The sequence below is a fragment of the Taudactylus pleione genome, unplaced genomic scaffold (genome assembly GCF_031769625.1).
Source record: "Taudactylus pleione unplaced genomic scaffold, aTauple2 ptg000157l, whole genome shotgun sequence".
Lineage (NCBI taxonomy): Eukaryota > Metazoa > Chordata > Amphibia > Anura > Myobatrachidae > Taudactylus > Taudactylus pleione.
Genome location: NW_028284559.1, coordinates 6,190,569 through 6,215,860, shown reverse-complemented (window position 1 = coordinate 6,215,860; position 25,292 = coordinate 6,190,569). Strand labels below are relative to the sequence as shown.

Genomic DNA, 25,292 nt, shown 5'->3' with positions numbered 1-25,292 from the left:
CAAACCCACGATCAACCTGCGCGCAGCCCCATGGGAGCATATAATGCTCATTTCCGCTCAGGGGAGGTTTGGCCACTTCCGTGCTGTCTGTTTCAGCGGCCCTGGCAAGCTCCATATTGCTAAACCAGTTGACCAACTGACTTTTAACAATCTCAAAAATCTAAAAATCTACTTCAAACAATTTATTAAGTCAGTCGAGGATGGATCAGACTTGAGAACTTGATTTGTAAACATGATCCCGAAGCCGGCTGTTACGTAAATACTGGCTTCTTCTGTTATGTACAACACTAATAGTCACTTTTAAATGTAATGGAAAAAAATATTAGTAAAAATATTTACCGGTTTAAAGCACCCCAGTTGCAGAGTTTCTGTTGGGTTGAGCTTGCCGGGATGTAGTTATGCATTTCCACAATCTTTGGGATGAAATGTTTAATGACCTCTGCAACCAACACTTTTCAACAAAAAGAAAAAATAGACTGTTAATTCAGCAATAAAATATGAGATATGGTAAGAACTTACCCTTGTTATCTCTATTTCTACGAAGTCCATAGGGTTCCACAGGATACCTTGGGGTATAGGTGTGACGTCAGTCATCGGGCACCAAAGAGTTAAGCTTTCAGCCTCCCAGGATGCACTAGGTCCCCCTCCTATACCCCGCCCCCGAGCCAAGGCACCTCAGTTAGTTACCAAACCATAGGCCGGAGGAGAAGGAAGAGAGAGAAAAAAAGATCTGGATACACACAAGAATCACATTCTCACCAGAGGGAGACGGAAAAACCGGTGACCAGAGCAAAGCCCATCTGCAGCACAGGTGCGACAGGGCGGGAGTCCTGTGGAACCCTATGGACTTCGTAGAAATAGAGATAACAAGGGTAAGTTCTTACCATATCTCATATTTTCTACTTCAGGGTCCATAGGGTATCCACAGGATACCTTGGGGATGTCCCAAAGCAGTATCCTTTAAGGGTGGGGAAGCTCCTGTGCAGAAAGGAGAATCCGCCGCCCGAAGGAAGCATCCTGAGAGGCGAAGGTGTCAAACCTGTAATACCTCACGAAGGTATGGACAGAGGACCACGTAGCAGCCTTGCAGATCTGGACTGCAGAGGCACCACGTCGAGCTGCCCACGAAGGACCCACAGACCTAGTGGAATGAGCCTTCAGAGAAGGAGGAACCGGTAGGCCTTCATGAAGATAAGCTTCAGAAATAGCCATACGGCTCCAGGCTGCCAAAGTTTGCTTTGAGGCAGACCAACCCTTTTTACGGAAGCCATAGAGGACAAACAAAGCGTCCGACTTCCTAAACGAAGAAGTGCGGTCAACATAAGTCCTTAAGGCCCGCACAACATCCAAAGAGGCCTCACCCACGGAAAGACCCGGTGAGTTAAAGGCCGGAACAACGATTTCCTCGTTAACATGAAACTGGGAAACAACTTTGGGAAGAAACCTGGGCCGAGTGCGGAGCACTGCCCTGTTCCCGTGAAAAACCAAGAAAGGGGGTCTACAAGAAAGAGCTCCTAAATCAGAAACACGTCTGGCCGAAGCAATAGCCAGAAGGAAACAGTCTTAGCTGTCAACCATTTAAGATCCACTGAGCCCAGTGGTTCAAACGGCGGTCCTTGGAGAGCCCTCAGGACCACAGCCAAATCCCAAGGCGCCACAGGTGGAACAAAGGGCGGCTAAATGCGGAGAACACCTTGCATAAAGGTGCGCACATCCGGGATTGTAGCAATCCTACGGTGAAACCAGACAGACAGGGCCGAAACCTGTACCTTCAAAGAAGCAAGGCGAAGCCCATGATCTAGTCCCGCTTGTAGGAAGGCGAGAATCCAAGACAGACGAAACTCCCGCGGTGCATAACCTCTCGGTCGACACCACTGGAAGAACGTATGCCACACGCGATGGTATATCCTCGCGGAAGACGGTTTCCGAGCTCGCAACATGGTACGCACTACAGAGCTGGAAAACCCCCGGGACCTCAGCATGGCCGTCTCAACAGCCACGCCGTCAAAGACAGCCGAGTCAGGTCCGGGTGAAGGTAAGGACCCTGAGACAGAAGGTCCGGTCGTAGCGGCAACTGCAGAGGACTGTCCACGGACAGACCCTGAAGGTCTGAGAACCAGTGCCGTCTGGGCCACGCGGGAGCTATCAACAGGAGCGTCCCTCCTTCCTGTTTGAATTTCCGGATTACCCGTGGAAGAAGGGAGACCGGAGGGAACAGGTATGCGAACCGGAACGTCCACCGGACGGACAGAGCATCCACCAGAGACGCCCCTTCGTCTCTTGTGCGAGACCCGTACACCGGCAACTTGTTGTTGTGCCGGGACGCCATGAGGTCGATCTCTGGAAGACCCCATCTGTCCACCAGCAGTTGAAAAACGTCCGGGTGCAGGGACCATTCCCCGGATGAATGTCCTGGCGACTTAGAAAGTCCGCCTCCCAATTTAGCACTCCCGGGATGAAGACCGCTGATATGGCCGGAAGATTGCGCTCCGCCCATACCAGGATCCGAGAGACCTCACCGAGAGCCGCCCGACTTCGGGTTCCTCCTTGCCTGTTTATGTAGGCCACGGTGGTAGCGTTGTCCGACTGGACCTGTACCGGGCGACCCTGGAGAACCCGATGTGCCTGCTGGAGAGCATTGAAGACCGCAAAGAGTTCCAAGATATTGATTGGAAGCTCCGCTTCTGTCGGCGTCCACCTGCCCTGGAACAAGTGTGGACCCGAAACTGCTCCCCAGCCCCGAAGACTGGCGTCCGTTGTCAACAGGACCCAATTTGGAACCCAGAACGGACGTCCCCCGCTGAGATGGGTCGTCTGTAACCACCAGGCAAGGGACAGGCGAACCTCCGGGGTGAACACAATTGTCTAGGACTTCAGAGACTGCGGCAGCCCGTTCCACTTGGACAGAATCAGGTGCTGCAGAGGTCTGGAGTGAAACTGGGCATATTCCACCATGTCGAACACCGACACCATGGAGCCCAGTAACCTCATCGCCGAGTGTAGAGACACCCGGCGACTGAGCAGACAACTGCGCACCCTCGACTGTAAAGCAGAGATCTTTTCCTCCGTCACAAAGATCCTCTGCTGTTCCGAGTCCAATAAGGCTACGAGGTGCAGAATCCTCCGAGACGGGATTAGAGTGGACTTCTGCCAGTTGATTATCCAGCCGTGCCGTTGCAGTAGTGCAATGGTCAGGCCCAAGTGGCGTAGAAGGAGCTCTGGAGATCCTGCCACCAATAAAAGGTTGTCCAAGTACGGTAACATGCGGACTCCCTGCAGCCGCAGAGAAGCCGCCATGACCGCCATCACCTTGGTGAACACACGTGGTGCTGTCGCCAGGCCAAAAGGTAACGCCGAAACTGGAAGTGGTCGCTGCGGATTGCAAACCTGAGGAACTGTTGATGGCGCACAAGAATAGGGACATGCAGGTAAGCATCCTGTATGTCCAATGACACCATGTAGTCCCCAGGTTCCAGCGCCAGAATGATGGACCGTAGGGTCTCCATCCGAAACTTCGGTACCCGCAAAGACCTGTTGAGAGCTTTGAGGTTGAGAATTGGACGATATGACCCATTGGGTTTCAGTACCAAAAAAAGATTTGAATAGAAACCCTGGCCCCTCTGGGAGAATGGAACAGGCACTATAACTCCAGCCTGGAGCACAGTGTGCAAAACCTTCCGCAGCTCCGTAGCCTTGTTCCGGTCTGATGGTAGACCCGTGGTGAAGAATCGAGCTGGGGGTCTGTGCCGGAAGGAGAGGGCGTACCCGTGGGAGACCACCTCGAGAACCCAAGTGTCTGTCGTAGTGACCGACCAACACTGGGCGAACTGCAGCAGGCGGCCTCCCACTTTGGGATCCCCCAAAGGGAGGCCCGGACCGTCAGGCCGCAGGCTTGTCATCTGGCTTGGGGGCCGGACGTCTGGTACTCCATACCTGCTTCCGGGGCTTGGCCGATTTCTTAGGGCCAGCCTGTCGAGGAAAAGACTGTGGTCTGGGCCTGCCCTGGGCCCTAGATGACCGAAAGGACGATGGTCCAGAACCAGAAGGAGCAGCGGCCGACGGGAGACAAGCCGATTTGGCTGCCGCCAGCGTGGCCACATTCCTATCCAGATCCGGACCGAAGAGAACTTCTCCGGTAAATGGCAACGCCTCCAGACCCCTTTTGGAATCTGCGTCCGCCTTCCAGGATCGCAGCCACAAGGTGCGATGAGCAGCCACCGCTGCTGAAGAAATTCTAGACACCAGAGTACTAATGTCTAAGGCCGCCTCGTTGATATAAGTGGCCGAATCACGGAGATTACCAATCAACTCCGCCTGTTCGGCCAGACAGTCGGAATCAAAAGATGCCTCTAATGAATCCGCCCAGCGCTCCATCGCTCTGGCAACCCAGCAAATGGCCATAGCCGGTCGTGCTGCCCCCCCCGCAAGGGAATAAGCGGACTTCAGGCAGATCTCCACCTTGCGGTCCGTAGCATCCTTAAGGGAGGATATGGATGGCATCGGCAATGTGGCACTATGGACAAGACGGGTCACGTGAGAATCCACCTGTGGAGGGGATTCCCACTTTGCAAAATAATTATCCGCGAACGGATAAGCCACCGCCAGGCGACTCTGCGGCTGGTATCTTTTGCCAGGCTGTTTCCACGCCTCCTCTAAATGGTCCACTAACTGACCTGAAAGAGGAAAGACTGTGGCATCGCCCTTCACATCTTTAAAAAAAGGCGTACTTAGATTTAGCCGCTGGGGGAACTTCGTCCTCAATCACCAAGGCCGTGCGGACTGCCCGAATAAGTCCAGGAATATATACCTTGGACTTAGCGTCAGCGTCCTTAGTATGGAGAGGTTCCTGATCGTAAGGATCCAGAATCTCCCCATCATCAGACGTCCCCTCGTCATCCTCATAAGGAGCCGACAGAGACGCCACCGGCCGTTTATGTGGCCGGATCACAGACTCCCCTTGCAACATATCCAACAAGTGCTGTACAGAACTCGTCAGGGAGTTAACCCACGCCGGCCCCCGAGAAACCGGGAGCGGGGAAATAGGGAGACTGTGGGGTACCACCAATTGTCGTGGGAAACCCTGCATGGGTGACGACACCACTGACTTCTGGGACAAACCCATCGGTGTAAACGCGGGTTGCGGAGCTAACTGGCCCACTAAGGTTGTAAGCGCCTGAGCGAAACAAGCCCAGGGCGGCTCCTGTACCGATGCTGTAACCGTAAGAGGCCGCGCAATGAACAAACACTGCCGGCAGAGGCCCTCCGCGCTACCCTCCCCCTCCGCTAACGGTACTTTACACGTAGTACACTGTAGCCGGAGAGGAAAATCACTTTCAGACATGATGGCACCAAGTATGTGACCCCTCTCACCAATTATATATCAAATAGGCGAGAGACCATCCTGCAGCACCGCACCGCAAGGGCTTAGCAGAAAGAACAGGGATAGTAATAAAGCTGACAGTTTAGAAGAAAAGTTACAGGCAGCAGCGCTAGCACAGTCACATACAATGCAAAGAAATATCAATTCCTGCACTAACAGCGCTGATCAATCAACTACGCAGACACAGGGCCTGGTAGGACACAGCGCAGCATACACAGACCTGACCCAAATCGGAGGAGAGGTATGCGGGGGGACCCAGACCACGATGCTTCCGTCCAGGCTTCCAGCAGCGTTCACCATGCGTTCAGAGGAAGATGGCCGCCGAGGAGCAGAGAGGAGGCTGGCCTGGGGGAGGAGCGCTGCCACAGGACCAGTCGGCAGCGTGCAGAGAAGGCTGTGTGCAGCGGGGGAGGCGCCGGCTGTGAGACAGGGAAGGCGCGCTCCCCTGGCATGCGTTTAACCCCTGGGACGCCGCAGCGCTACCGCTCTGCTGCGGTCCGCTGGCCAAGGGTGTAGTGGAAGCGCAGGTTGGTCGCCTGGCTCCACGCTGCAGCCAGTCCCCAGGGAGCCCCCTGCCTGGGGACTCAGGACCATGTGATCAGCGGGGACCCACCGCGGGACCCCGCTGCTTACCTTTGTCCCCCTTGAATCCGGCCATGGTCCGGAACATCTGGGGTCACCGCTAGCTGTGACCCCAGATGCTCACCAGCATCCCCGGATCGGTACCGGCGTTCTGGTATCGGCGGGGGTGTAGGGAAGACAGCATGGACGTCAGGACTGACTGTCCATGCTGTACATCCAGATGTGCAGCCACAGCTGCATAGACGAAAGCTTCAGGGGCTCTTCTAGCCCCCACTCCGACAGGTGCACCCGACTCCGGCCGGGCACCAAACTAAACTGAGGTGCCTTGGCTCGGGGGCGGGGTATAGGAGGGGGACCTAGTGCATCCTGGGAGGATGAAAGCTAAACTTTTTGGTGCCCGATGACTGACGTCACACCTATACCCCAAGGTATCCTGTGGATACCCTATGGACCCTGAAGTAGAAAATACATTATCCTTTACAGTGAAATTAGAAGGATCAAAAACATCATCTGACATTAACCTCACAAATAGCTACAATGGAGCAACGTTAGAACTAGCCATAAAAAAAAAAAAAATAATACACAATTAAGTTTAGCCTAAGGCAGGGTACACACCTAACCGACCGGCAATCGTACCGATGTTCAGGGCATTTTGCCTTCACCCTGGACATCGCATAATTGCAGGTACACACTTGAAAGACTTAATGAAAGACGGAACAATCACTGTTCCGTCCTTCATTAACTTGTACAGGCTCACATGCAATATAGTATGATTGGCTGTGCAGCACAGCCAATCGCATGATATTGCACGTGACCGTGTGTACGCGCAAATTGGGCATACGCACTGCACGATATGCCCGATTTGTTGTTCCGATTTGGCTAAATTGGCCAAATTGGGCCTATATCATACAGGTGTGTATGCACCTAACTGTGGAAGGGAAAAAGTGGCCATCATGGCACAGCCGGATTAATGTCTCAGATGGTAGGCAAGAGTGGGTGGGCATGGGCTAATTAGATGGCACAGGCAGGGAAACTGCGGCAGCACCCCAGGCAATAGCCCTGCTTGTCCACCCCTAGAACCACCACTGATTGTAGTTGTGATTTACCTCCTATCTGTGGGCTTTGGTACAGAATGAAAGTTGGCATTGCCAGCGGCTAATGACAGGTACATTTATGTGAAAGGATGGTCATGCCACTGTATGAAATTTATTTGTGTTGGCATGTGGGGCAAGTTACTGCCCTTCCTCTATGTTGCTTCATACCTGAAACATTTGTACCTAACCAAGATGGCTGCCATAGACTAGTGTGCAGCGCCATCTTGTTACTGTGTTGGAACACCGCAGTGGTACATATGTGTGTACTACTCAGCTCTGCGGGAACCCTGCACTTACCTGAATATTGTACTGTGATCCTGCCTACACACATGACAGGCTAGTTCACTGTATGCTCTGCACCACCTCCATTGTAAGCTCTGCTACATCACTGCTATCTGTACACAGATCTGTGATTACAGCTGTAATATGACTGACCACTACAATAAACACTAGTTTCTGATTAAAGGTGGGTACACACCTCAGCAATATATCTGCAGATTGAGTGATCTGCAGATGATGGTCATTCATACACACTGAACGACCATCATCTGCATGCTGCAGCGGGTCCCAACGGCGGGTCAGGGGCATGACCTGGCGGCCGGGTCCCGCCCCCCTCCCTGCAGCTGCCGCTGTGTGTTTACGGGCGGTCTGCAGACATATCTGTCCATCGGCTGTGCAGCGCAGCCAATGCGATAGTTCTGTGAACGATGCCGTTCACAGACATATCGCTGGTACACACTGGCCAACGTGCAGCAGATATATTGGCCGATCAATTGATCTCCCAATATATCTGTCAGTGTGTACCCAGCATAAGTCTAGCCACCTGGTAAATCTACTAAAACTAATAACATCTAGTATACACATAGGGGTCAATTCAATTAGGACCGAGTTGGGTCCTGCGAGCCGTTTTCACAGTGCATTTGCTTAGCAAATTGTATTTGCAATTAATTCCATACTTGCATTACATCTTTCCATCAAATGGGCAGTAGTTTGTTCACACCCCCTGATAAGTGGAATAGGTAGGGAAAATTTTTATTTCAGAGTAAAATGTTGTGGCCTGATTCAGCAGCATGCACAATTACAACTACGTACACAGATCGACCGATTGTTCAGTACTGCACATGTGCTGCAATCGCACTGCGATAACGCACACAGATAGGAATCCATCACAGAGTGAGTGACAGGCTGTGAGTGTTTGGGGGCGGTGACGGGGGAGTGGCTGCAGAAACGCAGGTGTGTCTGTCTGAACGCCATTGTTCAAGCGTGCATAAATTAGCCACTGCAATTGCATACGCAGCTTGAGTACTCACTGCGCGCGAGGAGATTAACAATTTCTGAGACTTGTCAGACCTGCTGTAATTGTGCATGAAGGGCCGATGTGCTTCGATGTATACACAGGACTGCGAGGTATTACTGATGTGAGAAAGCAGTAGTGGGCGTCTCTATGCTTGCTGAGCTGCGGCAGGCATTAGCATACTTTCACAGCTTCATTGCGTGCAAATACGCAGCTGCGATCGACAATTGCAAACGATACTTAATCAGACCCACAGTGCAGAACTTCTGGTACATCCTTCCCAATGAATGATCAAGCACATGGGGGGGTTTAAGTAGTATTTTTATCTGGCCAATAAAAACATGTCAGTTTTCAGGCAAATTTTCTTAAAAAGCACAATAATGGGATAAATAATGTGGGACAGGTATGTGGAGGTGTAAATGATGGAGGACAGGTATGTGGGGGTGTAAATGATGTGGGACACGTGTATAGAGGTGTAAATGATGTGGGACAGGTATGAGGTGGTGTAAATAATGTGGGACAGGTATGTGGTGTTGTAAATAATGTGGGACAGGTATGTGGAGGTGTAAATGATGGGGGACAGGTATGTGGAGGTGTAAATTATGTGGGACAGGTATGTGGAAGTGTAAATGATGTGGGACAGGTATGTGGAAGTGTAAATGATGTGGGACAGGTATGTGGTGGTGTAAATAATGTGGGACAGGTATGTGGTGGTGTAAATGATGTGGGACAGGTATGTGGTGGTGTAAATGATGTGGGACACGTGTATGGAGGTGTAAATGATGTGGGACAGGTATGTGGAGGTGTAAATGATATGGGACAAGCATATGGGGTGTAAATGATGTGGGACAGGTTTGTGGAGGTGTAAATGATGTGGGACAGGTATGTGGAGGTGTAAATGATATGGGACAAGTATATGGGGTGTAAATGACGTAGGACAGGTATGTGGAGGTGTAAATGATGAGGGACAGATATGTGGAGGTGTAAATGACGTAGGACAGATATGTGGAGGTGTAAATGATGTGGGACAGGTATGTGGAGGTGTAAATGATGGGGGACAGGTATGTGGAGGTGTAAATGATGTGGGACAGGTATGTGGAGGTGTAAATAATGTGGGACAGGTATGTAGAGGTGTAAATGATGTGGGACAGGTATGTGGGGGTGTAAATGATGTGGGACAGGTATGTGGGGGTGTAAATGATGTGGGACAGGTATGTGGGGGTGTAAATGATGTGGGACACGTGTATAGAGGTGTAAATGATGTGGGACAGGTATGAGGTGGTGTAAATAATGTGGGACAGGTATGTGGTGTTGTAAATGATGTGGGACAGGTTTGTGGAGGTGTAAATGATATTGGACAGGTATGTGGAGGTGTAAAAGATATGGGACAAGTATATGGGGTGTAATTGATGTGGGACAGGTTTGTGGAGGTGTAAATGATGTGGGACAGGTATGTGGAGGTGTAAATGATGAGGGACAGATATGTGGAGGTGTAAATGATATGGGACAAGTATATGGGGTGTAAATGATGTGGGACAGGTATGTGGAGGTGTAAATGATATGGGACAAGTATATGGGGTGTAAATGATGTGGGACAGGTTTGTGGAGGTGTAAATGATGGGGGACAGGTATGTGGAGGTGTAAATGATATGGGACAAGTATATGGGGTGTAAATGATGTGGGACAGGTATGTGGAGGTGTAAATGATGAGGGACAGATATGTGGAGGTGTAAATGATGAGGGACAGATATGTGGAGGTGTAAATGATGAGGGACAGATATGTGGAGGTGTAAATGATGAGGGACAGATATGTGGAGGTGTAAATGATATGGGACAAGTATATGGGGTGTAAATGATGAGGGACAGGTATGTGGAGGTGTAAATGATGAGGGACAGATATGTGGAGGTGTAAATGATATGGGACAAGTATATGGGGTGTAAATGATGAGGGACAGGTATGTGGAGGTGTAAATGACGTAGGACAGGTATGTGGAGGTGTAAATGATGAGGGACAGATATGTGGAGGTGTAAATGACGTAGGACAGGTATGTGGAGGTGTAAATGATGAGGGACAGATATGTGGAGGTGTAAATGACGTAGGACAGATATGTGGAGGTGTAAATGATGTGGGACAGGTATGTGGAGGTGTAAATGATGGGGGACAGGTATGTGGAGGTGTAAATGATGTGGGACAGGTATGTGGAGGTGTAAATAATGTGGGACAGGTATGTAGAGGTGTAAATGATGTGGGACAGGTATGTGGGGGTGTAAATGATGTGGGACAGGTATGTGGGGGTGTAAATGATGTGGGACAGGTATGTGGGGGTGTAAATGATGTGGGACACGTGTATAGAGGTGTAAATGATGTGGGACAGGTATGAGGTGGTGTAAATAATGTGGGACAGGTATGTGGTGTTGTAAATGATGTGGGACAGGTTTGTGGAGGTGTAAATGATATGGGACAGGTATGTGGAGGTGTAAAAGATATGGGACAAGTATATGGGGTGTAATTGATGTGGGACAGGTTTGTGGAGGTGTAAATGATGTGGGACAGGTATGTGGAGGTGTAAATGATGAGGGACAGATATGTGGAGGTGTAAATGATATGGGACAAGTATATGGGGTGTAAATGATGTGGGACAGGTATGTGGAGGTGTAAATGATATGGGACAAGTATATGGGGTGTAAATGATGTGGGACAGGTTTGTGGAGGTGTAAATGATGGGGGACAGGTATGTGGAGGTGTAAATGATATGGGACAAGTATATGGGGTGTAAATGATGTGGGACAGGTATGTGGAGGTGTAAATGATGAGGGACAGATATGTGGAGGTGTAAATGATGAGGGACAGATATGTGGAGGTGTAAATGATGAGGGACAGATATGTGGAGGTGTAAATGATGAGGGACAGATATGTGGAGGTGTAAATGATATGGGACAAGTATATGGGGTGTAAATGATGAGGGACAGGTATGTGGAGGTGTAAATGATGAGGGACAGATATGTGGAGGTGTAAATGATATGGGACAAGTATATGGGGTGTAAATGATGAGGGACAGGTATGTGGAGGTGTAAATGACGTAGGACAGGTATGTGGAGGTGTAAATGATGAGGGACAGATATGTGGAGGTGTAAATGATGTAGGACAGGTATGTGGAGGTGTAAATGATGAGGGACAGATATGTGGAGGTGTAAATGACGTAGGACAGATATGTGGAGGTGTAAATGATGAGGGACAGATATGTGGAGGTGTAAATAATGTGGGACAGGTATGTAGAGGTGTAAATGATGTGGGACAGGTATGTGGGGGTGTAAATGATGTGGGACAGGTATGTGGGGGTGTAAATGATGTGGGACAGGTATGTGGGGGTGTAAATGATGTGGGACACGTGTATAGAGGTGTAAATGATGTGGGACAGGTATGAGGTGGTGTAAATAATGTGGGACAGGTATGTGGTGTTGTAAATGATGTGGGACAGGTTTGTGGAGGTGTAAATGATATGGGACAGGTATGTGGAGGTGTAAAAGATATGGGACAAGTATATGGGGTGTAATTGATGTGGGACAGGTTTGTGGAGGTGTAAATGATGTGGGACAGGTATGTGGAGGTGTAAATGATGAGGGACAGATATGTGGAGGTGTAAATGATATGGGACAAGTATATGGGGTGTAAATGATGTGGGACAGGTATGTGGAGGTGTAAATGATATGGGACAAGTATATGGGGTGTAAATGATGTGGGACAGGTTTGTGGAGGTGTAAATGATGGGGGACAGGTATGTGGAGGTGTAAATGATATGGGACAAGTATATGGGGTGTAAATGATGTGGGACAGGTATGTGGAGGTGTAAATGATGAGGGACAGATATGTGGAGGTGTAAATGATGAGGGACAGATATGTGGAGGTGTAAATGATGAGGGACAGATATGTGGAGGTGTAAATGATGAGGGACAGATATGTGGAGGTGTAAATGATATGGGACAAGTATATGGGGTGTAAATGATGAGGGACAGATATGTGGAGGTGTAAATGACGTAGGACAGATATGTGGAGGTGTAAATGATGAGGGACAGATATGTGGAGGTGCTGTATTGATGGGAGAGGATTTTAGAACTTGCAGATGAGAGGTAAAAGTGTTTTTCCCCAAACTTTTTACAAACACTGAACAATTACTATACATACATTTTTCTGTACCCAAAACACTGGAAATACTTTAATTTGCTGAAAAACACTTGCTGGCTATCATCTGTCCACCATTAATAAAAAGTGCACAAATCAGTCATTTGACACCTTTTAAGAACCTCCTTTACTTTCGTACAGTGCGCTCATACACCTCCCCCCTCCTCGCCATGTACCTCCATCACTGAAGTCCCGTGTAATGTTTCTCTTGGCTCGGCTCAGAGGCACCTGGTCTATCCAGGCATACAGCTCCTGCAGCTGCTGCTCGCTCAGCTCTGTGCTCATCGTTATGTACTACACTCCGATGCGCGGTATTTCTGTATAAGTGTGAGCGATGATAGGCAGCTGTATGGCCTACAGTGCCGGCGTTACTATGGACACCGCATAGGTTGCTAGGCGACCTGCCGCTCAGGCTCTGAATCTACGGCTAACCGACAGGGACAGAAATGTTCGGCATGCGCTTACAGCTGTGTGCCAGTGTAATTGTTAGCTCGGCCAGAAGCACGGAGAGGACCAGTCAGAGGAGAGCAGCAGACAGCCAGGCATCCCAGTGTGCTGAGTCTTGTATGAGTTTATCAGTCACTCGTCCTTGGGCCTTGAGTGGAGATAAAGTGAACGGAGATAAAGTGCCAACCAATCAGCTCCTAACTGTCATGTCACAGGCTGTGTTTGAAAAATGGCAGTTAGTAGCTGGTTGGCTGGTACTTTATCTCCTTCCAAGGCTTAGTAAATAGACCCAGTGCCATATTCCAAGCTGATGATTATATTCCAATTACACATTATTTGTCTTCAGGGGGCCTATTAATTTAAATATTTTAGGCATGTTCCCAGAAAGCACCCATTTTGGGTGGGTATGGTAGGAGAGAGGATGCTCTGTTGTAGAAAGCTGCATAGAGGAGAAATACAATTCAAGGGAAATTTGGGACTGGACCATCAACCCGTGACACCAGGGGCGCTGAGAGGTGGGGGAAGGGGTACTAATTACTCAGGCCCGGGCTTGCTGGAGGGGCCCGGTTTCGACACCCCCCCTCCTCCCTGTCAGCTGAACAGCACAGCGCATGGCTGCGCCTCCCACAGTTAAGGTGCGTACACACTACACGATATGCTCCCTGAGCGATATCGTGTAGTGTGTCCCCGGCAGGCTGTGCTCAATGTCGTTCATGACATTGAGCACAGCCGCTGAACGATATCATTAACAATATTGTTCAGCGCCGGGCTGTCTCCCCCATTCCCCGACATGCAGCAACCTGACGAGGTCCTCAGATTGTGCTGCATGTTCAGGCGATGGACAATGTCGGAAATGACCAGCGGGAGTGCGCATCGCTGGTCGTTTCTGACATAAAAGTGCACGATTTGTGCACGATTACGATGTCGTAATCGTGCAGTCGCTTAGTAATATCGCCCAGTGTGTACCCACCATTAGGCCATGCCCCTTCACCCGGGCCCAGCATGGCTCCTGGCAGCCCTGCAAGAGCTTGTGGCACCCCAGTTTGGGAACCACTGAGTTATGTTATTGACAGTGACAATGTTGATCCCAGATTGCAGGCTCCCCGACAACTCTACCATTCTGTCTTTTGCCTTCTTCTGAGGATGCCACCAGTTGTGGTTCCCTTACCATCCCGAACCTGCTGTTACTCGCCACTCCGACTGGTGGTGCTCAACCACCAGCAGACACTCAACAACTGAGAGTGCCAACTGTGCACTAGTTGTAAGAGAGTTGTCACCACCACCAGACTCTCTCACTAGCACCTGGAACAGGCGACTTCTGAGTATTTGGTATAGCTACTACACCCAGTGCCATAACTAGGGGTGGGCGAGCAGTGCTGTCACCCAGGGTGCGTGGCCTAGAAGGCAGCACCATAACTCCCCCATGGCACAAGCATTTGGTTTGCAGGGTGCTTGGAAGGGCACCCTGCAGCCTAGAATGCCGCTAAGAGCATCATAAGGTCACATTTTACAGCAAGCAATAGGCGTCAGGGCAGCATCTTGAAACTTTATGTATATTGCTGAAGTGAATGCTTACAAGAGCTGATACTGTATATTGAATTTGGCTGCCTTTGGGTAGCCAGATCCCAGGCCAGCAGTCCCCTGCCAGGTGCTGCCAGTGTGGCACTCTGAAGTATGGATCCGTAGGTGGCACTGCATCTCCTGGATTACTTTGAATCCAGGAGGTATAATTAGAAGTTCACTGCGTCATCCACTGTACTGCAGCTACATGTTACTGCAGGGAACAGGGGTCTCCTTCTGGAATACCAAAGATGGAGAACTCCTACCCTGCACATCCCTGCAGAATCAGCAATGGATCTACAGGGCAAATCATATATATTTGCATTATCATTTCAATTTAAAACCATTTTTAATATTAATTATACCTGAAACACAATTTCATTTTAGACACCTTGCGCACAGTGCCAGGACTTAACCCCTTTGGCACTGGCAGCACTGAGAATTACATTTGCCAGCACTGCAGCGCCACACAGTATATTTATATCACAGTATATTTAGTCATTGAAATAGTTTAAGTACATTTCTGCATTGGGGTTTAAATCATTTGCCACCGCACAGCCGAACATTAACTCTTCCGATGGCCAATGTTCTGAGTACGAAGGTGATCTGCCCACAGTCTAACCTAGCTAAAATCAGCTTGCGAGATAACTTTTTAGTGAACCAACCAAATGCCCTAGGATACAAGATCCCTTTGAAGTCACATAATGGATGCTAGCAGTGATGTGTAGTATGTTTAAATTATATATCTATACAGGGAAAGTAATCCATCAAAACAATATATCATTCATATTTCAGAAACCCTCTGTACCTATTTTTGATCATTGCAAGGTCATAAATGTAAAACGTTGAGGCGATCACATACAGGAGACATAGTAATAAACATCTTGCTAAATTATGCACATATTCCTGTTTATATGTAAATGTGTAGGGAATGATGGTCTGTTTGATGATGGCAATATTATAATTCTAGGATGTGCGAGATAAAAAAAAATTATTATGAGGATTCCTAACTATTAAGTGGTTAGTAAATGCGGGCAATAAAAGAGTCTTAAGCATACATACAGTTCTTATTAGTGACCTCACAAGGAATTGAGGGCCTAATTCAGACCCACTCGCGAGCGCTGGCAAGCGGACCGATGGTGTCCTAATGCGCATGCGCACGACGGAGGGAGCTCCTTCGTGCGCATGCGCGAGACCCGCATAGCAACAGCCAAGCTGTCGCTATCGGTCTCGCACCAAAGGGGGCGTGCTGTTGATGGTGACTGACAGCACGCCCCCTTTGGTGGATGGGCCGGGGGCGTTACTGCCCAGACGGAGGCCTTCCGTCTGGAGCCGGCCCCACTGACATCACTAGTGATGTCAGTGGGAGTGCTTTTGGCTCTGATAGAGCTTGCGGCAGCGAGACCCTACCGCAGGGTCTCATCGCAAGCCCGATGGTCTTGACCATCGCGACCATCTTTTTGGCCGCTCGCATACGCTGTGGGTGGTTACCCACAGCTATGCGAGCGGCCAGGGGGCCGCTCCATTTTTAGGTAGGAGGGCCCTGATTCAGAGTGAGCGCTCTGATCAGAGCGTCCGGCTCTGAATCAGGCCCTGAGTTTTAGTTGTGCAAAATCTGCAATTGACCCACTGTTCTGCTTTCCCTAGAAACAGAGATAATGAAAATACGCGAGTTTTAGGTTTCTAGTTTTATTCCTTTGTATTTATCTAACCTGTCTTGCATTTTATACTTCTTTGAGTTATTTGTTATACTTATTATACTTTAAGCATTGGGACATTTTCTGTCATATTAAACTCAATTTAATAACATTTTATCTTTGTGTTACTTTAGGTGCTGTATAGCTGATATACAAGGAATTGTTAAAAGGTTAATTAGAAGATTGGATTGTGTGTGATATAATTCAAGAAGTAATCAAATGTTTCCTATCAAATAATAAGGCTGTGACCATATTCTCGCCACTGCTTTTGTCTTGGCTATATTTGTATGAAAGATGGTGCACGGTTGTGGGCAGTGAGAAAGGCGGGTTGGGTACAGGATCCCAGCGATCAGATTCCTGACAACGGCATCCCAACAGAATAAGGCTTGTATCCTAACCCTCCCCCTAACTCACCTTTCCCGCAGCCTAACCCTCCCCCTAACCCTAATACTTACCGTCTGGGTGTCATCGGTCAGGATTCTGGAGCCGGGATTATGACTGCTGTTGGGATTCCAGTACCGGTATTCTGACCGCCAGCATTCCGAACGCTGGGATGCCGACTACATCCCAGACAGACAATATTCTGTTTAAAGTCGTGACAAAGGGCCTAATTCAGAGATGTACCCAACCCCTATGGTTTACGCATATCTCTGATGGTGTGAGATCTGCTCATGCGCAGATAAAGCAATGTACATGTGCAGATCTCATTCTGCGAGATCACTCGCAGTACCCTGGACGCTGCAGCCTCATTGACTGATCAGGCTGCGGCTGTTTGGGGGCGGCAATAGGCGTGCTGCAGCTAGTGGCTGGGTCCTTGGGCACAGCTTCACTGACTTCAGCAACATGAATTCCCTGAGGGTTACTCAGATGACGGATATTCACGCAGATGATCCGTTGCTGCGTCCACGGATGCAGAAGAGGATCAGAGAAGCCGGCAGCAGGAGTCTATTTGCACAAGATGCCTCCTGCGGCATTAGCATATTATCACACAGCCGCTGCATACAAAGACGCAGCGGCTGTGTGATTAGTGTACATCTGTGAATCAGGCCCAAAGTACTGTATATATAATAACCATTTGCAGGAGGAGTGAACAGCAAAGCATTTACCTCCACTATAAATCATCCTGCAAGAGACCCCCCCAATTAAATGTACAATCTGCCAGCCTTGTATTATTATTGCACTGACAAACAGACACTCTCAAATTTTAGATTTTTTTTTTTTTATTAATAAACCAGTATATTAAAAAATACCTTAACACTGTGGTGGCCTGAAAGCCATACACATTAATTCCACCTTCAACTATTTTTTCAACAAATAGTTTATACAATAATTTAATCCTTTGTCTGCCCAAGGAATCCTTGTCCTGCGCCCGCACTGTGCAGCGCAGGACTCCGTTCAGGAGGATGTCATAAAAACATACAGAAATGCAGCATTTAACAATTCACATAAGAAACAAAACAAAAAAAAAGTATTTTTTTCCTACCCAGTTGGAAAAGGTATATGTGCATGGTAATAAATTAACCTTTTCTGTGCTGGTTCACATGAAAAACAATAGTAGAAAGAAAAGTCACATATGGTTTTGTGAATAAAGCACCAATGGATTCGGGCTAGGCAGCAATCCAGTCCGTCAGCATAACCTCTGAGCGCACTGCTCAGCTATGTGTCTCAGACTATCCTGCAGTCATGTGGTTGCAATGTTCCATGATGACTAGTCCTGTGACTCCAGTTTTCATAGCACTTAAGTGTTTCCAATTACATCTCACAGTGAAAACTGCAGATACGGTTTGGTTTTGAGATGAAACACAATATATATTTCTTTTACTCTGTAATTTCTAAATCAACCCATATTTCCAGAAGAACCAAAGAGGCCAATCTATGAGATGTTTAAAAAAAGCTGCAATGCAGAATAAAGTCACTTCATTGTTATGTTTAAAACAGAAGAACGTGTGTCTAAGAGGATATAAGAGAATGTATGTGCTATCTCTGCATAGGATCTCAGTGCACAAAGAATTCATTCCTACCATGTATTTGTGTGTACCCAACATGTAAACTTATGCTCCCTCCAACATGGAGATAAGCATACCTTATAAATAGTAATAGAATAATAAAAAATAATACTACACATAGTAAGGTTTAAAAAAATCCTAGTGAAGCAGTAAAGAGGATACAAAGCATGCAACGAATGTTCACAGATGGAAATATCAATTTATAAATAAAGCTAGTTTAGATTCTAGATGTACAAAAAAGAGCAGCGAGGAAATCATACTTTGAAATAACCTATGTCCTTTATAAATGATAAAGATTATTATTATTATTACTATTGAAAGTGTGAGAGGCGAAATAAAAATGTTCAACTCCAAATCCCTTTAACCCTACAGTCTAAAATTTAAAGTGTGCAAGAGGCAGTGCAAATTAATGAATTTAAAAATATTTTTCTTTTAAAACACTTGAGATTCTTGCTTAAAAACATTTTTGTTTTCTATCGGATGTCCATGCGTATTAGTGCAAATTGATGACTGGTCTGTTAACCACAAATCCCACATTGCACTGTGAGTAGAGTGTGAGCTGGGAATTCTTCCTTCATTTATTTATTTTCGGAGTGAATCTTCTTCTTTTAATGCAGTCTGATACTCCCAAACTGTACCTAATCCTGGCCCAAATATCCTGATGCCAGCAAATACAGTCCCCACCAGTTGTCTTTAATCTTCCTCCCAGTTGGGCTTTTACGTATTTGCTGTAAACACAAACTGCAGAGTCCTTCTGTAACGTGCTAATCAGAACCAGAGAGTAGGAACATTCTGCTCAAGGCTTCGGTAAATGGGATTTGATGTCACAAGCCTTGTTACTCTTATAAAAAGGATCCTTAAGGCACATCATGTGTTTTTATAGAGTGGTTACCATGACTATCTGTAGGCACCTTGACACTGATAAGTCGAGCAATTTCTCAATCTTGGCTAGCCCATAGATCATGGAAAGGGTCATCTCTGTGGTACAGGAGGTCTCAAGGCAATTTTCTGAAAGCAAAATAAAAACAGTTTGAAAGTCGGAATTAAAAAAGAAAAAAAAAAAAATCTGCTCAATAACTTTAAAAGCTATTGACATTAGCAGTTTCATATTCACTAAGAGCAATTCCAGCGCTAATAGATTATAACTTAACATCCCCAAAAACACCCCCCTCCCCCAAACACACTTTTGAAAAGAATGGACTACAGCCAGAAGAGCCTTGTGAGGAAGAATAGTCGCAGGCTGTTCCACTGTATCATATGATTAAACAAAATAATCATCTGTCAGTTTAACTGCTTTGTTTGACATCCCTAAGCTGTTTGGACTAAAGGAATTTTCCTTCGCTGAGCAAATGTAATTACATTACACAAAACTTAAAATGGTCCTTCATGAGGTAAGTATAAACCCATAGGTGAAACTAGGGATCTGGTAATGGGTGGTCCCAGCTTTAGCATATTATATACAGAAAAACGTTGACAACTTATTACCTGGCTTTATCATATAGCATGATACTTTAACTCTGGTGAGTGCCCTCTATTTTACCCATACCTGGGAAATACCGCTGGATTTATATTTGACCACAGCTATAATTTTGAGGATGCACCCCACTTATGGACATTGATTTTGGGATGTGAGTGCAGGAAACCGATTGATCTGTACACCCCAAAAAGGGGCATGGCCAATTGGGGATAGGCGTGTCCTTGGGACACATTTACAATTTAACACGCTTGGGGGCGTGCCCAGCACTTACGGAAGTGCTGGGCTTCCCCCAAGCTCTCCCCTCACGGTGATTCACCAGGCAGTGACCGATCACCGCAACTTTTTCCCCCAGCGGGACACTGCGGCCCGCTGGTGGGTAAGTCTCAGGGCAGGTTGTTTTAGCGGGGTGCAGGGTGCATTTTGCCCTATGAAAAAAAAAACGGGCAAGGCGCAGCACCCCGCTAAAACAGCCTAGCGGGAACACACACACATATATATTATATATATATTTATTTATTTTTAAAAAGAGAAAGAGGTGGCGCTACATACCGTAAAACAGTTTTAATGGAAAATACACAACCGTGCAGACATCAATAGGTGAATTGTACTCGTACCAAAGTAAGAACAGTGTGGACAGGGTAACACATGGTATAAATCAAATACTCTACGTCTGACCTGGAAACGCACCTACCATCCTACACTTAAAAGTCACCTTACTGCCAGGTTGTCTCCGACATACCAGATCCTGCTTTATAGTCGGAGTGGATTCAACCGGGAGCTGGAGGGTGATTGCTGGTGTTGCCGGTCAAACAGCAGTGCACTAGCATAACCGTGAAACAGCGCGGGCGGCATTTCCAGCATGGCGTCGGCCGGAAGCCAATCACAGCTCGTGGAACGGTAGCCAAACAGTCGCGGCCAGCACCATGTTTGAAATGCTGCAGGCGCAGTTTCATTCATCGTGCCCGGCTGCAGCAGGCAGCCCGGCCAAACCAGCAGCGCACCGCTGCCTTCATTAAATATGGCGGAGCTGGGCTAATGGGTGGTCCGATGCACCCCTGGACCACCCCACAAGTTTCACCTCTTTAAACCATCCTTAAAATGCTACTAACGGTGGCAAACATGAATATAGGGCTGGTTTAATTCAGCACATAACACCTAGTAGGCAAACGAACGGGTATTCAAGTGCCGTTGGCATGGTCAAAACGCCATCAGTTTGCAGCCTACATTGCCAATTTTTCTTTGCGGCCGCACATTGTGGAGAATTGAATAACACTGTAATAAAAGTACCAGGATCTAGCATAGATGTGTTACAGTGCTGGTTTTCTTGTAGGCTAATCTACCAAAAACATTTAAGCATATATTCTGCATGTGTGGTTAGTATTTAGGGCATTGAAGATAACAATACATTTTAACACAGAAGATACTTTAAAGTACAGAGGCCCTCATTCAGACCCGGTCGCAAGCGCTGAGCGCTCGCAACCGGGTTGATGTTTAGGCCCTGCGCACGCGCAGTGGCCGCACTGTGCGTGCGCAAGCCCCGGAGCGAGAGAAATTCTCTCGCTCCGGAGCGCTCTACAAAAGGGGCGGCTGTCGATGTTGATTGACAGCTCGCCCCGTTTTGTAGGCGTGGTGGGGGGGTGGTTTCACAAACAGAGGCGTTCCTTGTGGGCGGCTGCACTGACATCAGCAGTGATGTCAGTGGGGAGCTTCCTGCTCTATCAGAGCAGGAAGCTCCCTGGGGCTTGCGGTTGCCGAAACCCAACCTTAGTGTCTCGTCGCAAACCCCGATGGTCGCCATGGTCTTAACCATCGCAACCATCAACCTGGTCGGTCGCTAAAGCTGTGGGTGGTAACCCATAGCTTAGCTAGCGACCAGGAGGCCGCATTAGAAAAATCAAGCGGCCGCCCTCATTCAGAACGTGCGGTCGCTTCTTGCGACCGCCTCTGAATAAGGGCCAGAGTCTGGTGCTGATATTTTACTGGGATCACTTATACTCACATGCAATGGGTGAGGGGTAGTTTTCATTGCCGATGGCTTTAAAGGCGGTAAAGGAGCCACAGGTGATGGCTTCTGTTTTAATTCCTAAAAAAACAAAAACAAAGGTGATATTAGAAAGTTTTTAGAATGTGAATTTGTATATTAAGTTACAGTTTATAGGATACCATAGAATCATTCAATATGGAATGTCACAGCTCAGCCAATCAGCAGTGTCTTGACAATAAAAGCCCTGATCTATTTTAAAAAATTCCCAGGCACAGCTTCCGGGAGAACAGACTGAGAAAGACTGTGACCGGGGTGAGTAAGGAGTTAACACTGCTTCACCGGTGAAGAGATTCAAGTGGGAGTACTGGTTGGAGAAGTGAGTGCTTTTAAAGAAAAGATATATTAGCTTTCAAAAACTTTGAATATCAAATAATATATGTATCTAACAAAGAATGATGCAAGTCTCTGGGTAACTCTGGTAATAGTGTATAAGCAATAAGATACCAGAATGAGAGTTATTTCTTCAAGGTGGCAAAGCACTTATGTCCACCCTGAATATAAATTGTTAGAAATATGATGTGATATGCTATTATCTACCAGTCATCTACATGATTGTATATGACAAAATGGTATGCCCAACCTATAACTAACATTTTATAGTCTGTGCCTGATAAAGATAAAGAATTATTGTTGCCTGGTCATGCCATCTCTGTGAATGCGTGCATTACAAGTCTGCACTGGGAATATACGGATAACAAGTGAAGCCATTAGTTACCGGTTTTGGTTTCAGGACTGGCAATGGTTTATTTGGAGGCGTCGGTTTCTAAAATACAAAGAAAAAACAAACTCAATAAAACACATGGATTTAAACATGAGCCATATTGCGTAAGGTGGCTGCTTGTGTGCACAGATAGCCTTTCAAATAGCTTTACTGTATAACTAATGTAAAGCTGGGCATCCACTATACAACTTTCTGTCAGATATCTGTCCAATCTGGCTGGTTGGAATGAAAACCTGGTAATGTATGGGAGCAAATGACAATCGTCCATTAGCTCACAAACACTGGAAAATAGCCAAAAATATTCGTTCAGACAAATTGGTTAAAACACACAAATGTAACCAATTTGAACAAATTTTTTTTGTCCTTTTTTCAGTGTTTAAAACCATATGATCGACTGTCATTTGCTCCCATATATTACCAGGTTTTCATTCCAACCAGCCTGATTGGTCAGATATCTGACAGATAATTGTATAGTGGATGGCCAGCTTTAGATAAGGCATATTGTTAGTTCACAAACCTGGGGGTAGCTTGGTCTGCCTTGTCCTGACACAGGTGTGCCTGGAGGTCTTGGTGGGGCTACATGAGGCTTTGACACCTTATGGATAAAAAACATAAAATATTGTTACCATTTATTAATTTCAACTTACATTTTTTTTGTTATAAAATTCTAATAAATAAATAATTAGGGCCTGATTGTGAGATGCACACAAGTTAGAATGCAGGAGCATCTGTCCAAATTGAGCAAACTGTGCATGTGCTGTAACAAACAGTCGGACACATGTCAGGCGTTTCTCTCTGTCCGCCAAATGGGCGTTTCTGGTTATGAACTGAGCGCAAACTGGGATTACATATGTAAGACCAGTCTCATGAAAGCCATTAGTTGCATCCAGTAACGGCTCCTACCCTCTTAGCTGGGGGGGCTGCCGCTGCTGCTGGTCTGGCTGTGGCTGGCCGGGTCAGGGCGTCTGCGCATTGAATCTGGCAATCACCGGGACCGGCAAATGCAAATAATACCGGCTTCTAGGGACTGCATTGGTTGCAGCCCCTAGAAGCCGTGTATGGCTGCCTGAAAGGTAGAGCAGCAGCTTCCACTGGAAGCCGCTCTCTTCTAATCACAGCCAGGACTGGAAGTCCCAGGGGGAGGAGACACTGGGAAGCCACCTCCAGTCAGTGTAGCCAGTGCAGTCACGACTAACTCGTTCACTGAAGTAGCGGATTTTACTCGGGGGGATGGGGACGGCTGCAGCCCCGCAGCCCCTAGGTAAAATCCGCCACTGGTGGAGTCTGTTTCCAGTTTTTGGTATCTCGGCAGAGTTAAGTGTGACTCTGTATCAGACCCTTATTGCTTTTTATGCAGCAGGATGAGGCCAATTATTAGTATAAAATAGTTTTACTAACTAGTGCTTAGGGTGAAAGCATTACTAAATGCCTTATTCTCCAACAAAACAACACAAACACAGACATCATATTTCCCAGTCATTGTTTGTCACTAAACACTGCTGACAGCTCAGATAAGACCCTGTTTGTAAGAGGAAGCCTGTACATTAATGGCAATGACAAGGAGACACCTGTAGGAAGCAGATGACCTGAACATAGCACTGATACATTTACTACACAGATTACTTAAGGGTTAAGACTAATCTTATCAATTAAAACAAAAGAGCAAAATACCTGAGGGGATTTGGGGACAGATATAGGAGTCACTGGCTGGGGACTGGAGATGAATGAGGGACTCTGTAAGACAAAAAAATGGCTGTGAAAGCAAGTAACAGAGAAACAGACCAAAACAGCAAATAAACTGCTTGATTCAATGCATAGCAAAACCACAGTATTGCTTTACAGCGCATAAACTAGGAAAGAGTGTAAGGGGTCTATTCACTAAGCCTTGGAGAGAAATAAAATGGAGAAAGAGAAGTCCCAGCCATTCGGCTCCTAAACACAAACACAGCCTGTAAACTGTCAGTTAGGAGCTGATTGGCTGGGACTTAAAATGGAGAAAGATAAGTCCCAGCCAAACTGCCAGTTTACAGGCTGTGTTTGTGTTTAGGAGCCGAATGGCTGGGACTTATCTTTCTCCATTGTATCTCTCGCCAAGGCTTAGTGAATAGACCCCAAAGCCTTGGAGGGAGATAAAGTACCAACCAATCAGCTCCGCATTGTAATTTTTCAAACATAGCCTATAAAGTGACAGTTAGGAGCCGATTGGTTGGTACTTAATCTCAGTCCACTTTCTCTCTCTCCAAGGCTTAGTACATAGACCCCTATGTCAGTTTAGAAAATATACGCTATAAAATATAAGTACACGAGAAATGGCAAATAAAGAAACTAGACTGTCTGCACAAATATAGTAATTGATTCAAACTAATGTAATCAATTAAAAGTACTAAAAGTGTAAAGTAGCAATTAGTGGTACTTTAGAAGTAATTATGACACATCTTATATCAGGATTCAATTGCAGACCAATAAAAGGAAGCTTGACGCACACCACAAATTATCCAAAGAGCAGGTTCTGTATAGCACCTTATTCAGTTCAATGAATGAATGTATACTTTTTGGTGCTGTTTATTCACAATCATCAGAGCAAAATTTCCTGACGATGGTGCCTGAATAGTGCTAAAAATATGACTCCCAACATTGCACTGGGAATAATCAGGACAGTATGCATGCGAGTAGATCCCCTGTGGAATGACGAGCATTCCTTTCCTTAACCATGCCCCTTGCACTCCCACATTACACCAAGGTGGGCAGAACACACCTGCTAACACTTCCAGCAGTCTGTGGCAGGATATTGCTCTCAAATTGACCGAAAT

At 47.0% G+C, this 25,292-nt stretch overlaps 2 protein-coding genes across 2 annotated transcripts in view; both read right to left on the bottom strand.

Moving 5' to 3' along the window:
- Nucleotides 1-12,949, bottom strand: part of LOC148521579 (sperm flagella and cilia-associated protein 1-like) — a 169,554-nt gene extending 156,605 nt beyond the window's left edge. Inside the window, exons 1-2 of the mRNA XM_088475012.1 lie at nt 12,707-12,949; nt 340-451 (exon numbers count right to left, since the gene is read on the bottom strand). Coding sequence (XP_088331138.1) covers nt 340-451; nt 12,707-12,815 — 221 coding nt within the window. The 5' untranslated portion in view covers nt 12,816-12,949. The remainder of the gene's footprint in view (nt 1-339; nt 452-12,706) is intronic.
- Nucleotides 12,950-17,471: 4,522 nt separating this feature from the next.
- ADAM8 (ADAM metallopeptidase domain 8) overlaps nt 17,472-25,292 on the bottom strand; it is a 34,477-nt gene continuing 26,656 nt past the window's right edge. Inside the window, exons 21-25 of the mRNA XM_088475011.1 lie at nt 24,154-24,216; nt 23,000-23,077; nt 22,477-22,524; nt 21,717-21,800; nt 17,472-19,248 (exon numbers count right to left, since the gene is read on the bottom strand). Of these exons, the coding sequence (XP_088331137.1) occupies nt 19,213-19,248; nt 21,717-21,800; nt 22,477-22,524; nt 23,000-23,077; nt 24,154-24,216 (309 nt within the window). The 3' untranslated portion in view covers nt 17,472-19,212. The remainder of the gene's footprint in view (nt 19,249-21,716; nt 21,801-22,476; nt 22,525-22,999; nt 23,078-24,153; nt 24,217-25,292) is intronic.